The sequence below is a fragment of the Mytilus edulis genome, chromosome 4 (assembly GCF_963676685.1).
Source record: "Mytilus edulis chromosome 4, xbMytEdul2.2, whole genome shotgun sequence".
Lineage (NCBI taxonomy): Eukaryota > Metazoa > Mollusca > Bivalvia > Mytilida > Mytilidae > Mytilus > Mytilus edulis.
This window is the reverse complement of record NC_092347.1, coordinates 99,854,664-99,872,848: the sequence shown is the minus strand read 5'-3', so window position 1 is coordinate 99,872,848 and position 18,185 is coordinate 99,854,664. Positions and strand designations below refer to the sequence as shown.

The following is an 18,185-nucleotide window of genomic DNA, read 5'->3' as shown; positions in this document are numbered from 1 at the left end:
TAAAGCAAACTACCATTATCTGTGAATAATTTTCAATCGGCGCATAATACATTGTTTCTAACGAAACTTTCTGTCTACACCGAAAATGTAAATTATTCAACAAAATTTCCTTTCAAATGTGTAAACTTGAAATGAATAAAATTGTTTTTAAAAAATTATTTGAATATTTCTATGTGAACGTGCTCAAGTGTTTCCGAAATACATATTCACTAGGTATCTATATCCGATAGCAAATAACTAGAAATTCCAATTTATTTGAAACATTTTTAAACTTGATTATTACAAGAATACGTGCTGAATGCATCTCAATAGTACTCAAAGGTAAAGCTGTGACTCTTTTGTTTTCTATTCGTCTTTCCTCAAAATCCAACTAGTTCTCTTTATTTTGGATTTCAGTGTTATAAATTGTTTACGTTATTTTTTGTTCTTAGAAATGCCTGTATTTATCAGTTGAATCAATATATTACCTATTGTTACAGTTGAGTACTTGTTTCCGATAATAGAAAGCTTAAACAAGAGGTTGCTCGGTCGATAAGACATATCATGAACATAAATGATTTAGATTTAGTCCCGGAAAGGTAATTTATTCTAAATTTTCTATTAAAACAATCATTTATTTTTGCATTTGTTTTAACTTTTTTTTCCTATAGAAATTTAGAAATTATAGAAAAAGTAGAAATGTAAATTTTCTTTTTTTTTATATACACAAACCTTCACAGATTAATCAAATCATAATTAGTTAGTTCTAAATTTCAATCAAGATGTCTTTACTTAATGTGAGTACAATGAAAAATGTCTAATAACAGTCAACACATATACTTGTTATGTTGTCACTGCGAGAAAGATCGAGGCTATGTTATGATCATTATAATGTATTGAAATTTATTTTACATTGCACTTCGGTGTTTTGTTGTTTTTATGTTTTCCTCTTATACCTAATGTGTTTCCCTCTGTTTTAGTTTGTAACCCGGATTTAATTTCCCTCAATCATTTCATGACTTTTCAATATCAGTATACAATTGTTGCCTTTATCTATTTATTAATCCGATTCAAATTTACAAATACTATATGTATCTGGAAAGTAAATGATGAAACACAGCCGTTTCAACTTATGATAAGTTTTAAATGGTACTTCAAGCTTTTGATTTCTCGTATTATATTTTTTTTTACAATTTATGAATTTTTGTGTATATCTATTTGATGACATTGGGAGATGATTAAAAATCAACAACAATTATAACAGGAATCATCTTGATCCCTGAAATCTTTAGACATGATGTACTGATGTAAATTAAAACGCAAATTTCGCCCGATCAGTTGAAAAAACACACAAATAACGCTGTTCATGTAAAGTCTATTTTTCTTATTGTGAGCCGTCATCATTGAAATCTTACTAAACACTCCAAAATAATGTTATAAGGAAAATACATTTGAAATCAATGTGACCATTTTAGGAACATTGAAACGTGTTTCCATGCATTTCTAAGATAAAGAATGACAAGGATTAATTCAAAGAAGTACAAAAAGTAAACAAAAACAGAGTGCTGATTATAATCTTTAAAAAGATCAAAGACTGCAGAATGTATATTGTTATGCGTTTACTTTTCTGCATTGGCTAGAGGTATAGGAGGAGGGTTGAGATCTCACAAACATGTTTAATCCCGCCGCATTTTTGCGCCTATCCCAAGTCAGGAGCGTCTGGACGTTGTTAGTCTTGTATTATTTTAACTTTTAGTTTCTTGTGTACAACTTGGAGTTTAGTATGGCGTTCATTATCACTGAACTAGTATATATTTGTTTAGGGGCCAGCTGAAGGACGCCTCCGGGTGCGGGAATTTCATTGAAGACCTGTTAGTGACCTTCTGCTGTTGTCTGCTCTATGGTCGGGTTGTTGTCTCTTTGGCACATTCCCCATTTCCATTCTCAATTTTATCATTGTGAGCAAAACGTGTACCTGTACTTTAAGTATAGTACAAATTGATATAATAAAAAAAACATCATCTTTTACAGTTAATGCTACTAGCATTCATTTTTTCAACCGATCTCGTGACATCTTTAACTTCCAACAATATTTACGATGATTACAAGAGGAAATATACAACAATTGTTTCAATAGAAAGTCGTCTGAGAAATTATGCATTACCTGCGGCCATTAGGATAAAAAACGCCACTGTAAGTGCTTTTGAAGTATACATTATCTTATTTTAATTTTTAATGGACAATGTAAATATTGAGAACGAAACTGGTAGGGACGATTTCGAGCTTGACATATTGTGTAGCCACCTATTGTTAACAAATGTATTTTGTACATTGACATACTTTACTGACACCAGTACAAGACGAGACTGTAAACGTAGTCGGACATATTTAACTGTATCAACTTCTGTTTGTTGTTAAAAATATTGTTTGTACTTTCACACATCTGATTGTTAACCTGTCATTAGAAAAAATAAACAACTACATATTTATTTTTACAATCTAGAGAATGGTTCTCGGTCACATCTTCTCTGATACAAATGTATCGATCGCCCTAATATTTGTTCTTTAAATATCGATAATCAATAAATTTCAATATGCAGATTTCCTGATAATAACTTCTTATCGCTAAAATGAAAACGCAGCACTTAGTTTTTCAAAAATAAAATTTATATTAGAAATGGTAATCTTTCAAAATAAATTGTTCTTGAAAATTAACAATTTTAACAATCGATCGATATCAAACAAAAATGTTTATTTGTCATCTTTCGGGCGCAATAGGTAAACAAAACATCCAATGTCGAATCAAAAACTCACAGTCCTAACAAAAATGTTACAACCCCGTGGTGCAGAGCAATCTTGACAGCGCCGTGGAATTGATCATCCCGGACGTGTAATGTGTTCCCGAGGAATGTTATTCCCGCAAAGCAAACTCAAGCTGACTTTATGATATTGGTGGTGGTTTTCATCGTCTAAACCATGTCAAATCTGATGCAAAATTTGCTCGATCGGACCAAAATCCGGCAAAAAGCACGACTTTTGGCCAAGGCGGGTGGCAAATGTCTATGTAACCACCACTGACGGTTTTTGGTACATAATGAATGATTTTTGGTCTACAGAATTCGATCTTTACGCCAGACGGCCGTTTAGATGTCACTAAGGAAAGACTGTGGTGCTCTTTAACAATTTTTGCGCAAATGGTGCTTTATTGAAATTGCTCCAAGGGACCTACCATGACCACCATTGAACTCGCGTGACCTTTGGATATCCGTCAGAGTCGATATCGGATATGTTAAAGACCAAATGATTCGGTCTTGTTGAGCGTTTCTTGCTTTTTGTACCCCGGGATGTGGCTTATCATTAGATAATCCATTTTGGTTGAATTTGTGGATGATTTGGGTTATTGAAGAGGCTACAACTTCAGACTTCTAGTAATAGTATGCTGGAAAAAACTTCATTGGATCATGCCCAAAAATGCATGTCGCTGGGTGTCAGAAAGTCCTGGCATTTACTCAGATGTTTATTGCAGTTTTTTAACAATAAGGGCGGGAACATTCATCACATTAGCCAAGCTTTAAATGACAAAATCGTGAAAATGGCGCGTATGTTGAAAAGCGGGGAACTCGGTTTATGTCCGTTCAAAATAACTCTTACTTCGCATTTGTTCCAAAAAAACACTCAACCGTAAAGTTGTCGACAATTGCCTTAAAATTCATTTTCAACCAGCTATACAAAGTTCTAATATAAATAAAATAAAAATTATAAGATTTTTTTTTTTAAACAAAAGTGTTGCGTTTTCATGGGCACTCAGTATATTTCCTTTGATATTCTCATATGGCCATTTTTCATAACATTGAGATGTTGATGATAAACATCCGCGAATGTGAAAAAAATATTGATTGGATGTATATTGCTGTTTTCCTTGGGAACGACAATAACGAAGGCATGTCACATCAAAAATTCTTTTTTCCTCGTTTGCAAACAAATTCGCTGTTGATCTTATAAAGTCCTTAATTTTAGCGTGTAGTATACAATCTTTTGATTATCGACGGTATTTCACAAGTACAACCTCATCGAACGACAAGCCTGGGATGCCATGTGGCCGAGAAGCATCCTCAAATTTCAATGACTATCAAAATCTTTGTATCGCTAGTTTGGTTATTTTGTAGTTGAGAATAATGTTGACAAAGGCACGTGTGTCCTTCGTTTCTGGCTACAAAAGGCTATATCAAGCGAGTAGCAGTGTATAGAAATCATTACAAATGAACTAAATTTCTAATAGAACATTGATCCTGAATTCTGCAATATATAAATAATTGTTGTATATCTATTCATGTTTTCGTTTAAAGGCCGTAGAAATAAGAAGCTATATGGAACAATTGGACAGTCAGCCTAATCGATTTCCAGATGTTTTGAAACAGAATAACTGTTCTTTTTGTCAGGTAACTATCACATCCTATATATGAATAAATAATAAGATATATATTCTTCCCTCTCGGTTTGAATGATAGTATCATGGGAATAAGTAAAATATCAAGGGCCGATTCTGTTAACATTTTGAATAAAGTTTCGAATGTTGTTCGTAAAACCCGATCCATGGACGAAGAATATATCCCAATGAAAGAAAATTTTGGACCAATCATATACATATTTCGAACCTAATTTCTATTTAAAAAGCAACAGCTGACATTATCTGTTATCAAATATCTGTTCTTTACCTGTAATTAAATTAAATAAAATTTTAGAGGATTGCAACACAATTTCATAATGCATTTCTAAGTATTAAATCGTTCAAATTATAATGACATATTGTTATTCTAAACTGTTTCCCGAAGTTGATCGCCCTGAAGATCATAGTAAACATTTTTAAAATAAAATATGTAAATAAAGGTTGGTATTTTGTCAATATTGCCGGTATTTTTAACCACCATTCTGTTGAAGAACTAATTCATGAATATTTTAATAATACTGAACTCCCTCTTATTTGTTATATTGACAAGAAATCTACCCGGAAATATGTGTTTAATTATAGCCAACAGTGTCAAGATGTGAAGATCAGTGAGAATACTCATACGTCATCTCATTGCAGTAATTCCGAATTCATTTATGGACGCATTTTCCATTTTATAACAGGAGACCTTAACATTGTTCGCGACCGAGAGTTAAAATCACGTGCCTCAGTAAAATATTAATTAGAATGAGTGTCGGATTATAATGGACGACTCACTATGTACCTACTGTTTGAAATGGATAAAACCGGAAAAAGCTGACTAAACATTCTTTGGACTCATTTTTTAGTTCAGTACTGAACATAATAGATATCCGTATACAACATTGTACTCTTAACAACAACCATAAAAACCCTATTTTTCGTATCAAACATAAACTAACAGAACTAGCCAAGTAATTTGTTTTTGTCCGGCTGATAAAGTGGATAAAATATCGGTTTTGTTTTACCTAAATTTCACATTGAGGTTCTGCAAAAAGAATTCACCAACATTCCAACTAGCTCCATCTTTAGAAAACGACATCTGTAACAAATATAAACTTTTAAAAACTAAGGATTTTCTTATCCCAGGCATAGATTACCTTAGCCGTATTTGGCACAACTTTTTGGAATTTTGGATCCTCAATGCTCTTCAACTTTGTACTTGTTTGGTTTTATAAATATTTTGATATGAGCGTCACTGGTGAGTCTTATGTAGACGAAACGCGCGTCTGGAGTACTAAATTATAATCCTGGTACCTTTGATAACTATTAGCTTCCTCTTTACAAGCAGAATCAAATACAATGATAGTCCCAACTATGAACGGGCTTCTGAATCTACACAAAATACCTTACAAAAATCGATTTATTTCATCATCGATCCATTGTTCCACTATTTAATTGTCTATTCTACTTACTAGTACACTTGGTAGATTCGAAAACCTTGAGAAAAAAAATGTTTAAATAAGGCCTTTAAAAAAAGTGGAATTAATTACTTTTGGAGTTCCAAAAACTCGTTAGAAGTACTTGATAAATTGCATTCATATATTGATGATTTTGATTCTGTTCAAAGTTTTGATTGTTCTGCCCTATATACCACTTTGCCTCATATTCCCATTAAGGAAAAATCGCACACCTAATTAAATGGGCATTTAAAAAGTCAGAATGCGAATTCATATGTTCCAACTCTTGTAGGTCATTTAAGCAAAAAACAAAGAACTATGTCAATTGGCCATGATTTGATACTATACCTGCTCTTGAATATTTACCATATAACATTTTTGCTCGCTTTGGAGATTCCGTATATCGTCAAGTTATCAAAATTCCAATTGTGATAAACTGTACACCACTTATTGCGGACCTAGTTTTGTATTGCTATGAGTAACAAATTATGACTAAAATCAGCAAAGACCTTTCGAAACAACACCTGATACAAAAAATTAACAATAAAGCTAATACTAACAATGACCACTGCCCTTTCTTCTATCTTGATATCTATACCATTTACGGGAAGCTTTATATAAAAAAAAAATTGTTAAAAGAGATGATTTTTCATTTCCTATCGTTAATTATGCATTTTTAAATGGTGACGTTACCTTATCACCATCTTATGGTGTTTATGTATCTCCACTTGCACATTTCGTGTATGTAACACCGTATTAGATTTTGGATTTTATTTATCATTGAAAAATTATTACACCAGGGTTTTCGATATCACAAACTAGTCAACACATTTACTCAATTTTATCATCGGTACAAGGACATCATTCGTAAATATAACTCAACAGGCAGTCATCTTATACATTTCACATCCAATCTGTTATGGTTATACTCTTTACAAAGCACAAACATGTCAGTTTTCACCTCAACAGCGAACAAAACCTTTAAACAGACTTATTAAGAAGGGAGGTATTTGCATCGGAATTAAACACAGTTCTATTAAAACCAGTTGTTGGCATGACACGGGTTATGTTTTCTCATATGTTTTATGGTGGTATTATAATAAACCCCTAACGGGAGGGACTGTGCCTGATATTCATATGAAAAAGGCATAATCTTTCAATCAGTTTAATTGAGGTATGAAGCTGGAATGTCAGTAACTGCTAGTAGTCTGTTGTTATTTATGTATTATTGTCATTTTGTTTATTTTCTGTTATTACCTCCGGACTTCTATTCAATTGTGTATACTGTGCGTTTTGTGCGTTTGTTTTTTTATACATTGGCAAGAGGTAGAGTAAAGGATTCGGATCTCAAAAAACTTCTTTAACCCCACCGCATGTTGCGTCTGTCCTAAATCAGGAGCCGCGAGTGTTAGTCTTGTATGATTTTTAATTTTAGTTTCTTGTGTGTAATTCGGCGTTTAGTATGACGTCCATTATCAGTGAACTAGTATACATATTTGTGATGGGGCAGCTGAAGAACGACTCCTGATGAGGGAGTTTCTCGCTGCATTGAACACCCATTTATGGCCTTCGGTTGTTGTCTGCATTATGGTTGGGTTGCTGTCTCTTTGACACATTCCCCATTTTCATTCTTAATTTTATCTCGTATAATTGGTGTCTATAGAGTTCTCAAATTTTGATCTTGAAGTTAGATTATTGATTGAATAATCTGTATCTACGGTTTGCCAAAAAAAACATAATTTTTTTATACAATATAGTATATTTATTACGAAAATCAGAAAGTAAGCAAAATGATGCTCACAGCCATGGCAAGCAGAGAATGCTTATGTATCTTTTAGATGTACATTAGAAATGAATTTTTTTTTCTAGGTTCAAAACTGTATGAAAACAGATTGCATCAATTTAAAAACTGTGATTCAATGTATAAATGACACAACATTGTCCATGCCTGAGTTGTCATGTGACATAAACACATTAGTGAAGGAGCTGGATCTCATACATGATTGGATGAACTGTGAACATCGTGCTCAAGGATGTGAATTACCTATTTACCATTCAAAAGATGATAACTATATAAATGCAAAAAATACTGTTCAATTTCTTGAATTAACACTTAAAAAATATCAAGAATTACTACCTGCATATGCGTATACACAATCTGGTGTGTAATTGGGATAAATAAACAACAATTAATCGTAAAGATTCAGTTTGCATTTGGCAAACTAATCATGAATATATAGAATCTCTTCAACGTCTAAGTTAGACTATATTTTAAGTTTAAAGCTATTTTATTCTATCATTTTAATATGGGAACATTTTGCTTAACTTCTGATTTAGGTAACGATTACAAAACCTATACATCTGTTATGTAATAAGGAAATCAATGTTTGGCTCTTTTGCCAAAACGACAAATGTTAAATGGTTTAAGAACAAAGTTTACCAGAACGTACTGTACATTTGGAGGCTCGTTATTCTTGATCATTCAAAGGTTAGCTTTTGAAAATATATCACCATTAAAATTGTTTTTGTAATTACATTCTTTTTATCTTAATATATATTTGGTGTGATTTTGAAATAAAAATTTACAGTTGAAGAGCTCTGCAAACAGCCGTGGTTGTCTTTTATCATCTATTTAAACTGTTATGCTTATTGTATATGTAGAACCTACATCACTGATAACCTGTTTTTTATTTGATAATAAATGGTTTTTTTTGTTTTTCGTGATATGTTTTTTGGCAAAACTACGTATATAAATAACCATATAATATAATAATATTTTACCAATATACATACATGTATGGTTGGCTTAGTGAATCAACAAACTTAACAATGGTAAATAAAAACACGCCAGCCTGATTTATACTTGGGTAATTATTTTTGTAATTGGAGACAGATGTTTAAGCAGATTTACGCTCTTTGCAATGCTTTATTTTCATTAAATGTTCATCATTTCCAATTGAATCATTATTTACTTTTTTCATCGTATTTATTCAAATCTTGTTCTATTTAGTTACAACGCGGTTAAGAGCTTATTTTGTTAATTTCGTGAAACTCCAGTTTTGTTGAATTCTGACATCATTTGTCATTTTTGTGGTTTCATTTGATGTCGTGCTGACGTTTACCCAAAGAAAAAATTCCAATTTTTATTTTTGAATTCATTTTTTTAATCATTCACTGCCATAAATTTACCCAAGCTTTTTTAGTACATATCTACCCTCGTACATATTAGTTCTGTTAGGAAAGACTAAAAGCTTATAATGTTATACTTTCTATAAATTCAGTACTGATTTCGTCAGTACTGTTTCACTACTGATTTTGTCAGTACTGTTTCAGTTCTGATTTTGTCAGTACTGTTCGGTACTGATTTTGTCAGTACTGTTCGGAACTGTTTTTGCCAGTACTGTTTTAGTATTGATTTTGTCATTACTGTTTAAGGACTGATTTTGTCGGTACTGTTTCAGTACTGATTTAATCTGTAATGTTTAAGTATTTTTAGTGTATCGATTTTATTAGTAGCAGTTTGTTCATTAAAACAAATGTCCTTTAAGTACAATGCTGTTCAAGGTTTTAACCAGCTTCTATGTTAGGTACACATTTTTTTTTATTATATATAGGTATATATATATATATATATATGATTTCTTGTTCTGATTTGACTTTGCTTTAGGTCCAGCTCTTCTACAGCTATTTTAACTTTTTGTGGTATTTTGGCTTTATGCAACACTTAAAAAGACACATTTATTGTCAAAATTGTATTTTGTGCATCTTGTGCGGTTAATTGATATCTTCCTAAATCTATCAACAGCTTTTTCTAGCTTGAGATGGTCATCATGTGATTTAATTGAGTGTTTATTGTATAAGTTTTGTTTCTACCTCTACCTCAGTTTTTTTTCTGTTACAATGCGCTAGAAACGGTCATCTATATCGTCTAGCTTGTTGCATACAATGCATACTTTTCTATGTATATCAATGATAATCAGTTTCAGCTCAGAAATAGAGTATACTGTCGCCATAGTATGAAAAGTAATATCTTTGAGTTTTCTATTCCATGAAATGAAAGTCTCGTACCTTTTAAATTTCAAAAATCTCCTTACAACAGCATCGCCTACACAACTTTATATCAAATTATACAACTTTCAATAAAATCATGTTCTATTCTCTATGTGTGCATAAACGGTATGCATTTGTGTTTATAGTTATCAAAGGTACCAGGATTATAATTTAATACGCCAGACGCGCGTTTCGTATTCATAAGACTCATCAGTGACGCATTGGGGACCAAAATTCAAAAAAGTTGCGCCAAATACGGCTACGGTAATCTATTCCTGGGATAAGAAAGTCCTTAGTTTATGTTAATGTTTACATGTTTTCTGCGTGAAAATACACTTTTTTCTACCTGTAAAATTTTAGGTTAGCGCCGTTGCAGGACTATCTTTCTGATCTGAAAGGATTCTGGTTCAATCAAGTACAAAAACAAACTGGCCACTACGGCTGCACACGAATGTCTGTTGAATAAATAATCCTCCAAACTCAACAAATAAATGTTCATTTAAAAATCCCAGCATTTTTATTATATAATCGTGAGTGTATTTTATTACACTTCATTCTTTAAAACTGTTATATCTCAAAACAAGAAATATTTGGCTGCGATTTCTATTTTTAAAAACAAAGCTCTGTTTAATGGGATGGTGTAGTCGTTTTTTTAATTGAGCATGGGGAAAAGTAGTTAAAAAAAATATTCAACGAGTATTACTTGATTTATTTCACTTGACTTGGCGGAGTTTAACCGGTTCGCTCATAATAAACCAGTCCATCTATAGATAGGTGTTTTAGGATAAACTCATTAATGAAGTGTCCAGTCATTCTTTTGTAAATTCATTTGATGACACTGATAGGTGATTAGAAATCAGTTATTATTATAACAGCAATCATCCTTATCATACACATCCTCAAATAACCTGTCTTTATGCTCCGCCCGATCAGTTGAAATAACATTGGTAATAACCGAACAACACATTAATTTACAAATGCGCACAGCGCATGATTCAATATCAGTGGTGTTCGGTCACGAGTTGAATATTTTTCGAAATTTACTTTCTTTGATAAGTTATTCTTTTTATTACATTGGCAAATGGCTTTTTTATGAAATTAAAGTAGAAAATGTAAGGAACTATATCTTTTTCTACAGTTCACAATTTGTTTTGATCCGATGTGATCGACGTCTTGACAACGCCTATTGTTGTATGACGTCAGATGAGTGGAATAACCACGAGTATATCACATGTGAAACTAGCGGTTTTTATTTCACTGGGAAATCAATGCAATTCATTGCAACCAATGTAATACTACCTTGTTATTTGCTTTAAACTAGCTGTGAGTAACTTCACGTACTCTCAGATCTGTTCGTTCTTAATGTATATATGTTTTGTTATGGGTGAGAAATGGATAAATACCCTCCAATGGTCCGTGTGTGCATTACACGAATGGAAAAATATTGTTATATTCGTAACTTTGTACAGGAATTTCCGTTTGTAGAAACTGGTAGATTAAACATGAATAGAATGTTTTATGTAAATGACTAGACTCGTTTCTTGAGACTGCCGTATAAAATTCTGTTTATGGAATTAATCTTTTAATTTTGTCATATTAATTGTTTTTCTTATATAAATGCTCTACCCAAAATCCGTTACAACACAACATCAATTGGAAATATCTTTATCTTGCAAGAATCACATGAATTGTAAGCCAATAATATTTAATACCGATTAACCTGAGCATGGAATAAAATGTAACAAACGATCAGACAATATTTCAAAACTAAATATAATTTTAATGATAAAAGTAACAACTGATGCTTTTACTACAAATATATGATGTAATTTCTGTCAAAATAGATGGGTTTCAAGTTATCAGTCGTCATGTTTCCTCTTTCGTTTTTGACTATATATTTTCACTATCACTGAACCAATTTTCGAATGATTCAATGAAAAACTCGCTACTTTCTGCTGAAGTGTGTTCATTTTTAAACAGTGCGTCACTATCCACGTCATCTTTAGATGTTTTCTCGTTGTCATTTTCCTTACTCTCTGTATAGAAATCGTTAGAATCATGTTCTTGTGAATTGATAATAGCATTGTCAGTGTGTACGATTTTCATCTTTTGAAAGGTAAGAGGAACATACTCTTCTTCATTGTTATAACTGTTATCACTATCAATCGGATTTTCATTACTGTCTATATAGTAATAGTCTTTAATAACTTTATCGTACGATTTATCAGTCTGTAGATATTTTGGGGTTAAATTTTTCTCAGAGCTAATAGTGTCTTTAGATTTTTCAGTGTGTTCAGGTTGTTGAGATTGTTTTTCCTCGTAGCTACTGGAATCATATACCGACCAATCATCATCTGAACTTGACGAAAAGGGTTCGCTTTCATAAAAAAATGAATTATCGCTACTTGTGTATTCTCGCTCTTTATCATCAGCCCTGTGGTTTGTTGCTACGTAATTTTTGTCATAAGCGTTATATAATCTTTTTCGTACAGGTTTCTGATTGATAGCTTCAATACCATATTCACTTTCACTTGTGTCGAAAAAAGAATCATATGTTTTTTGTAGTTCAGAGACTTTTAAAGGAACTTGCACATCATCTTGATAATCCAAACTTTCGTAACTATCAGAATTGCTATAGAAAGATTCTTTTTGTTTCCATCCGCTTTGGTCATGAACCCGTATAGAACGAACTGAGTCTTCAGACCTTGATGGAAGTTTTTCTTTTAAACGACGTTGATATAAAGCGCCGTTACCATCGTCTCCTTTGGGTATTATCATCTCGCTTTCATATTCTTCACTCTCGGTGTAATAGTCATAAGAATTGTTTTCTTCAGTTTGTTCTCGTCTAACATTAATTTCTTTCGTATTTGCCTTCAAGAATTTCTTTTGCAGCATGTTAGTGTTTTGAACAGGAGTTGCTGATGATTTACGGATGTATCCACTTTTCCTGTTCATTTTTAAATTTTGTAAAGCTTGTTTTCTTTTAAACATCGAAAGATTACTCATCCAGGTTTCCAACAAAATGTTTCTTTTTTGTACTTTTGACATTTCTTTACCTTGTGTCCGTGTTGAATCAAATAGTGTTGTCTCTTTCCGTGATGTATCAGAAGCTCGTAGCTCAGTTCGTTTTCTATCAGAGATTTGTGGCTCAGTATTCATCCTTGACCGTAAAAATCCTTGATGCAGTTTCGATTTTTTATTTTTCAACAGATTATTAGATTTTAACATACGATTCTTTAAATTTACATTATTCGATCTCTCCTTTTTCTTTACAATAGTATTACTTTGTCTAAGTCTTTGTACCACAGGTGGTTTGAAAGTGTGTCTTGTCATGAAAGGCGGTTTTATTTTGAAAATTTTCCTCCGAATAAAGAATGATTTTTTCCTTGGGTTTCTTGATTTAGATCTATATAAGTTTGCCCTTTTACGAAAATTTCTTCCAGATCTTACAGTTGATGCCTCCTCTGAGTCTTTTACATACCGCTTTGAAACAAAATTGCCTGACATTCTTGAATTATTTAATTTTTGCAATGTTGATGTTTTGCCAACTGTTACGATGGAGGCCTTCACATTTCGTGCTCTCACTCTATCCGCTTTTACAAGCTGTGCTGATAAACTGTTAGTTTTTACGCGGCTTGCTTGAATATCGCCAGCCTTAAGAACACCAGACGTTTCTCTTCTTAATCGACCATGGTGAAAATTATTCAACTCAAATTCAGCTCCTGGAATGGTAAATTCTATCTTATTAAACAATACATCAGGCGGTGAGATTTTGTTCCTATCTTTACCTAAATTGTAGTGACGTGCTTGTAGGAATTTAGTTGAAACTGATTCTGACAGACCAATTTCATCTAGAGTGGAACCTGAAATAAACATAAAATTGCTATTCTTGTCTTTCCTTTACCCAATTTAAATAAATAGCGCATTACTCTTTTAAAGTTAATTGTGTACATAAATAGACACTTTCAACAGCAGATTAAAGGGTATATGTTTTGCTCATTATGGAAGTAAGTTCAGTAATGCAATCCACTTTATGTAGAAAAAAATGTAAATATGTCTCACTAGCAATCATAAACAACTTGCTTATTTTACATTATAATTGGATATTGACAATTTGTTATTATACAATAACAATTTACCGATAAGGGTATAACATTCATCATTTGTTGGATGGAAAATTAAAAAAAAACTGACTTAATTATATTGTGTTTGTGAATGCAGATGTTTTAATTAAGGTTTCTGGTGAAAACAAAAAGGTGTGGTATAATTGCAATTGAGGTGATGAATGTCCATCAGCATTTGCATTGACCCGATGGTGTAATAAAGTTATCAAAGGTACCAGGTTTTAAATTTAAAAAGCAAGACGCCCGTTTCGTCTATACAAGACTAATCACTGACAATCAGATCAAAAACGTTAGGCAGCCAAACGAGTATACAGTTGAAGAACATTAAGGACACCTTATTCCTAAAAGTTGTTTAGTCTTAATTTTTCTATGTTGAGTCTTTTGAACTATTATTTATCTGTTTGTCTTTTTATTTATTATCCATGGCGTTGTCAGTTTATTTTCGATCTATGATTTTGACTGTCTCACTGATATCTTTTGCCTACCTTTGTGTAAAATATGGCTAAGGTAATGTACGCCAAAGATCAGAAAATCCTTAGTATTTCGAATAAATCATAACTTTTGCAAACAGATAATTTATAAAAATGACCATATCATTGATATTTATGTCAACACCGCAGTGTTGACTACTGGTGTGGTTTTGTAACACTCGAGGATGAAATGTCCACTAGGATTTGCAAAACAATAAATAAAAAAATACATTTGTTTATTGTCAAATGTTTATATATGAATTTGTAATTGTCAAGGAGGATTTAGATGTAATACTACCAAATTACAGTAATTTTCAAGGAGGTTTTAGGTGAAAAACTACCAAATTATAGTACGTCACAAATTTAAAAACTACTAGAGTAGGGGGGGGGGTCAGATAACACATATTGATTAGATTCTTTTCAATCAGAGAGACTAAGACACAAGGATGTTATTAACAACACAAGGTCCGGGTACGGTTTTCAAAAATACGCAAACCCTATAGTGTAGTTTGAAATCTTGTGAAAGGTTCTTAAAATGATGCGAAACAATGCAAAAGTGACAAATAAAGACCAAATATAAGCTAAATTCAAAAATTGATTAGTGCAGGGTTTGTCGTTTGTTGCTGCTTCAATATTTGTTTTCATTTTTTGAATTTAGCTTATATTTGGTCAGTTATTTTTATCGCTTGTTCATGATTTAAAAATGAAAAAAAAACATCAATAGTTGCAAAACATGATCACTTTAGTTATTTTTAGAATTTTTGTGATGATGCTTTTGTTTTTGTACATTTTCAGCCATGGGCGTTATCAGATCGACAATAATCAGAAACGACAAATGTCTATTTTCGTAAAGGTTTAAGTTCTCTTTTATCAGTGCTTTACAGGATCCGTATCATAAAAAGATAACCACAAATAAGTTATCCTTATGGTACAAAGCAAATCCACCAGACATGTATAAAACCGGTACCGAAAGAGGACATTTATGATCGAATAACTTATTAAGACTTCATAAGAGAATAAAGTCCGTCGAATCCTGTTATATAATATCAACAACTAAGTTTAACCCATCGTAGCAAGCATAAAAATATTGGCAAAATCTCTGTCAAAACATTAGCATATACATTTGTACATGTTGTAATGCACTATATAAGAAGAATTGTATTGAGCCCATATTAAATAAGAAAATTCACTGATATTTGTCAGTAATTGTTGATCCTTTAAAGGTAAAGGTTAACAAATAAAACTATAGTCACCTATTTTTAACTATAAATGTAAAATATATAGATTCCTCAACTGCATCAAGTGTTATTCACTTGAGGCAGTGGTTGTATAATTATCAAAAGTACCAGGATTATAATTTAATACGCCAGACACGCGTTTTGTCTACATAAGACTCATCAGTGACGCTCAAATCGAAATATTGATAAAGCCAAACATGTACAAAGTTGAAGAGCATTGAGGATCCAAAATTCCAAAAAGTTGTGCCAAATATGTATCAATATTTACGCGTTAGGTAAATATATAGAAATGTACAATGATGACAATAATTTGAAGACAAGGAAATGTTAAGTCAAAAATAGATGGATCGAATTAATTAAAGAAGAAAACAATATACATACACACAATTGGCAGAAAACATGTTATCAACATGCAGATGTAGAAACAATATCCACACTGAACAGACCATCTCATCATATTTTAGAATGTATGTCATATCTTTCCATAAGTAGCCATTGTTTTCGTATGTCTGTTAATAGATATGTCGTGAAGTGAATCCTAATTATAAAAGGCATCTAATCAAAATTCATGATGTAAATTAGGTTCACTAATATGATATGAAGTGTTCATGTATTAAAATACAAAATAAATCATTTACACTTGCAAGAGACAAACGGAACGTTTGGATAAAACATGTAGTGTCGGTTTTCTTTTTTTGAACGTTGCAATTATATGGAGCAATGTTTAACAGACATGTATAAAGGACTTATATAATTGTATAAATATTGAACACACTCACTTCATAATACTTGAAAACATTTTTGATGACAGTTGCAGCTGATTATCAAATGTGTGAACTAAGGGTGTCCAGTAATTGTACCGTTAGCAGTCCCGAACTTCATACCTGGTCAAATTTACTCTGTAAATATTTTTCTTCATACTCCTTGTCCCGTTTGCTATTTTTTTATCAATTCATTCAAAAAGTGTATGTTATAACTGTTAATTGATGCTTTATTGGTACGTGTCACACATATCAATTCTTAGGGTTTTTTTTTTTGGATCCTTTATCTAAGTTTTAAAATTTCCAAATTCCATTGTTTTTAAAATTATATATTTTGAAAATGTCACCAAATCACTTAAATTTTAAATTCACAAACTTCGTTTTTTTTTTATTTTAAGATACTTAACTAACGCTAATTTCGCATTTTATGTGTTTATGTGTTCTTTATTTAGATAGAGCAATTGGGATGTATCACAATACAGACATATAAAAACACAAGGCAAACACAGAGAGTGTAAGAAATCTTAGTAAAACGTTTACAGGGGCCAATAATAAACATGTTTAATTTCATAAAAAAATCATATTAGATATGTTAAACAATGCAAATCTTATAGTAATTTTTTTTCAAATTTTATTGTAACGGTTTCTATCAGTAACTCATTGAAGTTAATATTAACTTTTCTGATTTTTACTCCTCTTTCTGAGTTTCCTGCTCTTTTGGATTGATATCTCTGTAAATAGTTCTATCATAAAATATAAACTGTAAGAACAAAACGTAAAATCACAAAAATACTGATCTCCAATGAAAATTCCAAACAGAAAATGACTCATCAAACAGCAAAATCAAATCTCAAACACATCAAAAGATTGCATAACTAATAAACAGAATGTCGAAATAGGGATACAACAGTCAACATTGTGTTATTATCTTAATCATCATAAAAAGAAACACAAAAACAATAAAAATATAGAAAACATATTCTGGACATGTCACAAAGTATTTGATGTTTTAATCCATAATAGACATATAATTTCTTGGATTAAAGTATATAGACTGCCATTTTACATTAACAAAAATACATTGGCTTCAATACAGTAAATCACTCTTCAAAATTCCGAGGACAAATTTAAAAAGGAAAGCTTATCAAATGCCAAAATTGAACGTTAAACACATCAAACAAATGGATAACAACTGTCATATTACTGACGTGGTACATGCATTTTCTTATGTAGAAAATGTTGGATTTAACCTGGTTTTATAGTTAACAAAACCTCTAAATATTTTGACATTCGCATCAAATTCCATTATATTGACAACGATGTGTAAACAAAACAACTAAACATTATAGGTATAAATGTCAAAAATTGAAGTACAGCATTCAACTTTGTGTTAGTATCTGAATCATTAAAAGAAACGAAATAAAAGAAAGAACTAACAAAAACATATTCTTGACATGTCAAAACGTATAAATCCGCCTTTAGATTATTAAAAATATATCGTGTTGATTTTTATCTATAAGTTTTTAGCTTAATTAATTTTAATTCATAGATTAATCACTGCCTATGGGATATTGAGAATCAAATTGTTTAAATGCGAATTTGTTACCTTTTATCCAAAAAACTGTTATTAATTAATCCATTTCCGATAATTTTGATCATTATTTGAATGATTTTATA

The 18,185-nt window shown here is 31.5% G+C and overlaps 1 protein-coding gene and 1 long non-coding RNA gene across 2 annotated transcripts; one reads left to right on the top strand and one right to left on the bottom strand.

The window, feature by feature from the left end:
* Nucleotides 1-1,717: 1,717 nt before the first annotated feature.
* On the top strand, nucleotides 1,718-8,260 carry LOC139521262 (uncharacterized). Its single transcript, XR_011664035.1, has 3 exons — nucleotides 1,718-2,172; nucleotides 4,326-4,418; nucleotides 7,735-8,260. It is a non-coding gene; the product is annotated as an uncharacterized lncRNA (long non-coding RNA).
* Nucleotides 8,261-11,674: 3,414 nt separating this feature from the next.
* LOC139521259 (uncharacterized protein DDB_G0283697-like) lies at nucleotides 11,675-16,284 on the bottom strand. The gene is made up of 2 exons (XM_071314729.1): nucleotides 16,129-16,284; nucleotides 11,675-13,778 (listed from the first exon to the last, which is right to left on the bottom strand). The coding sequence occupies exons 1-2, from the start codon at nucleotides 16,202-16,204 to the stop codon at nucleotides 11,806-11,808; spliced, it is 2,049 nt and encodes a 682-aa protein (XP_071170830.1). The 5' UTR covers nucleotides 16,205-16,284; the 3' UTR covers nucleotides 11,675-11,805.
* Between the last annotated feature and the right edge of the window lie 1,901 nt (nucleotides 16,285-18,185).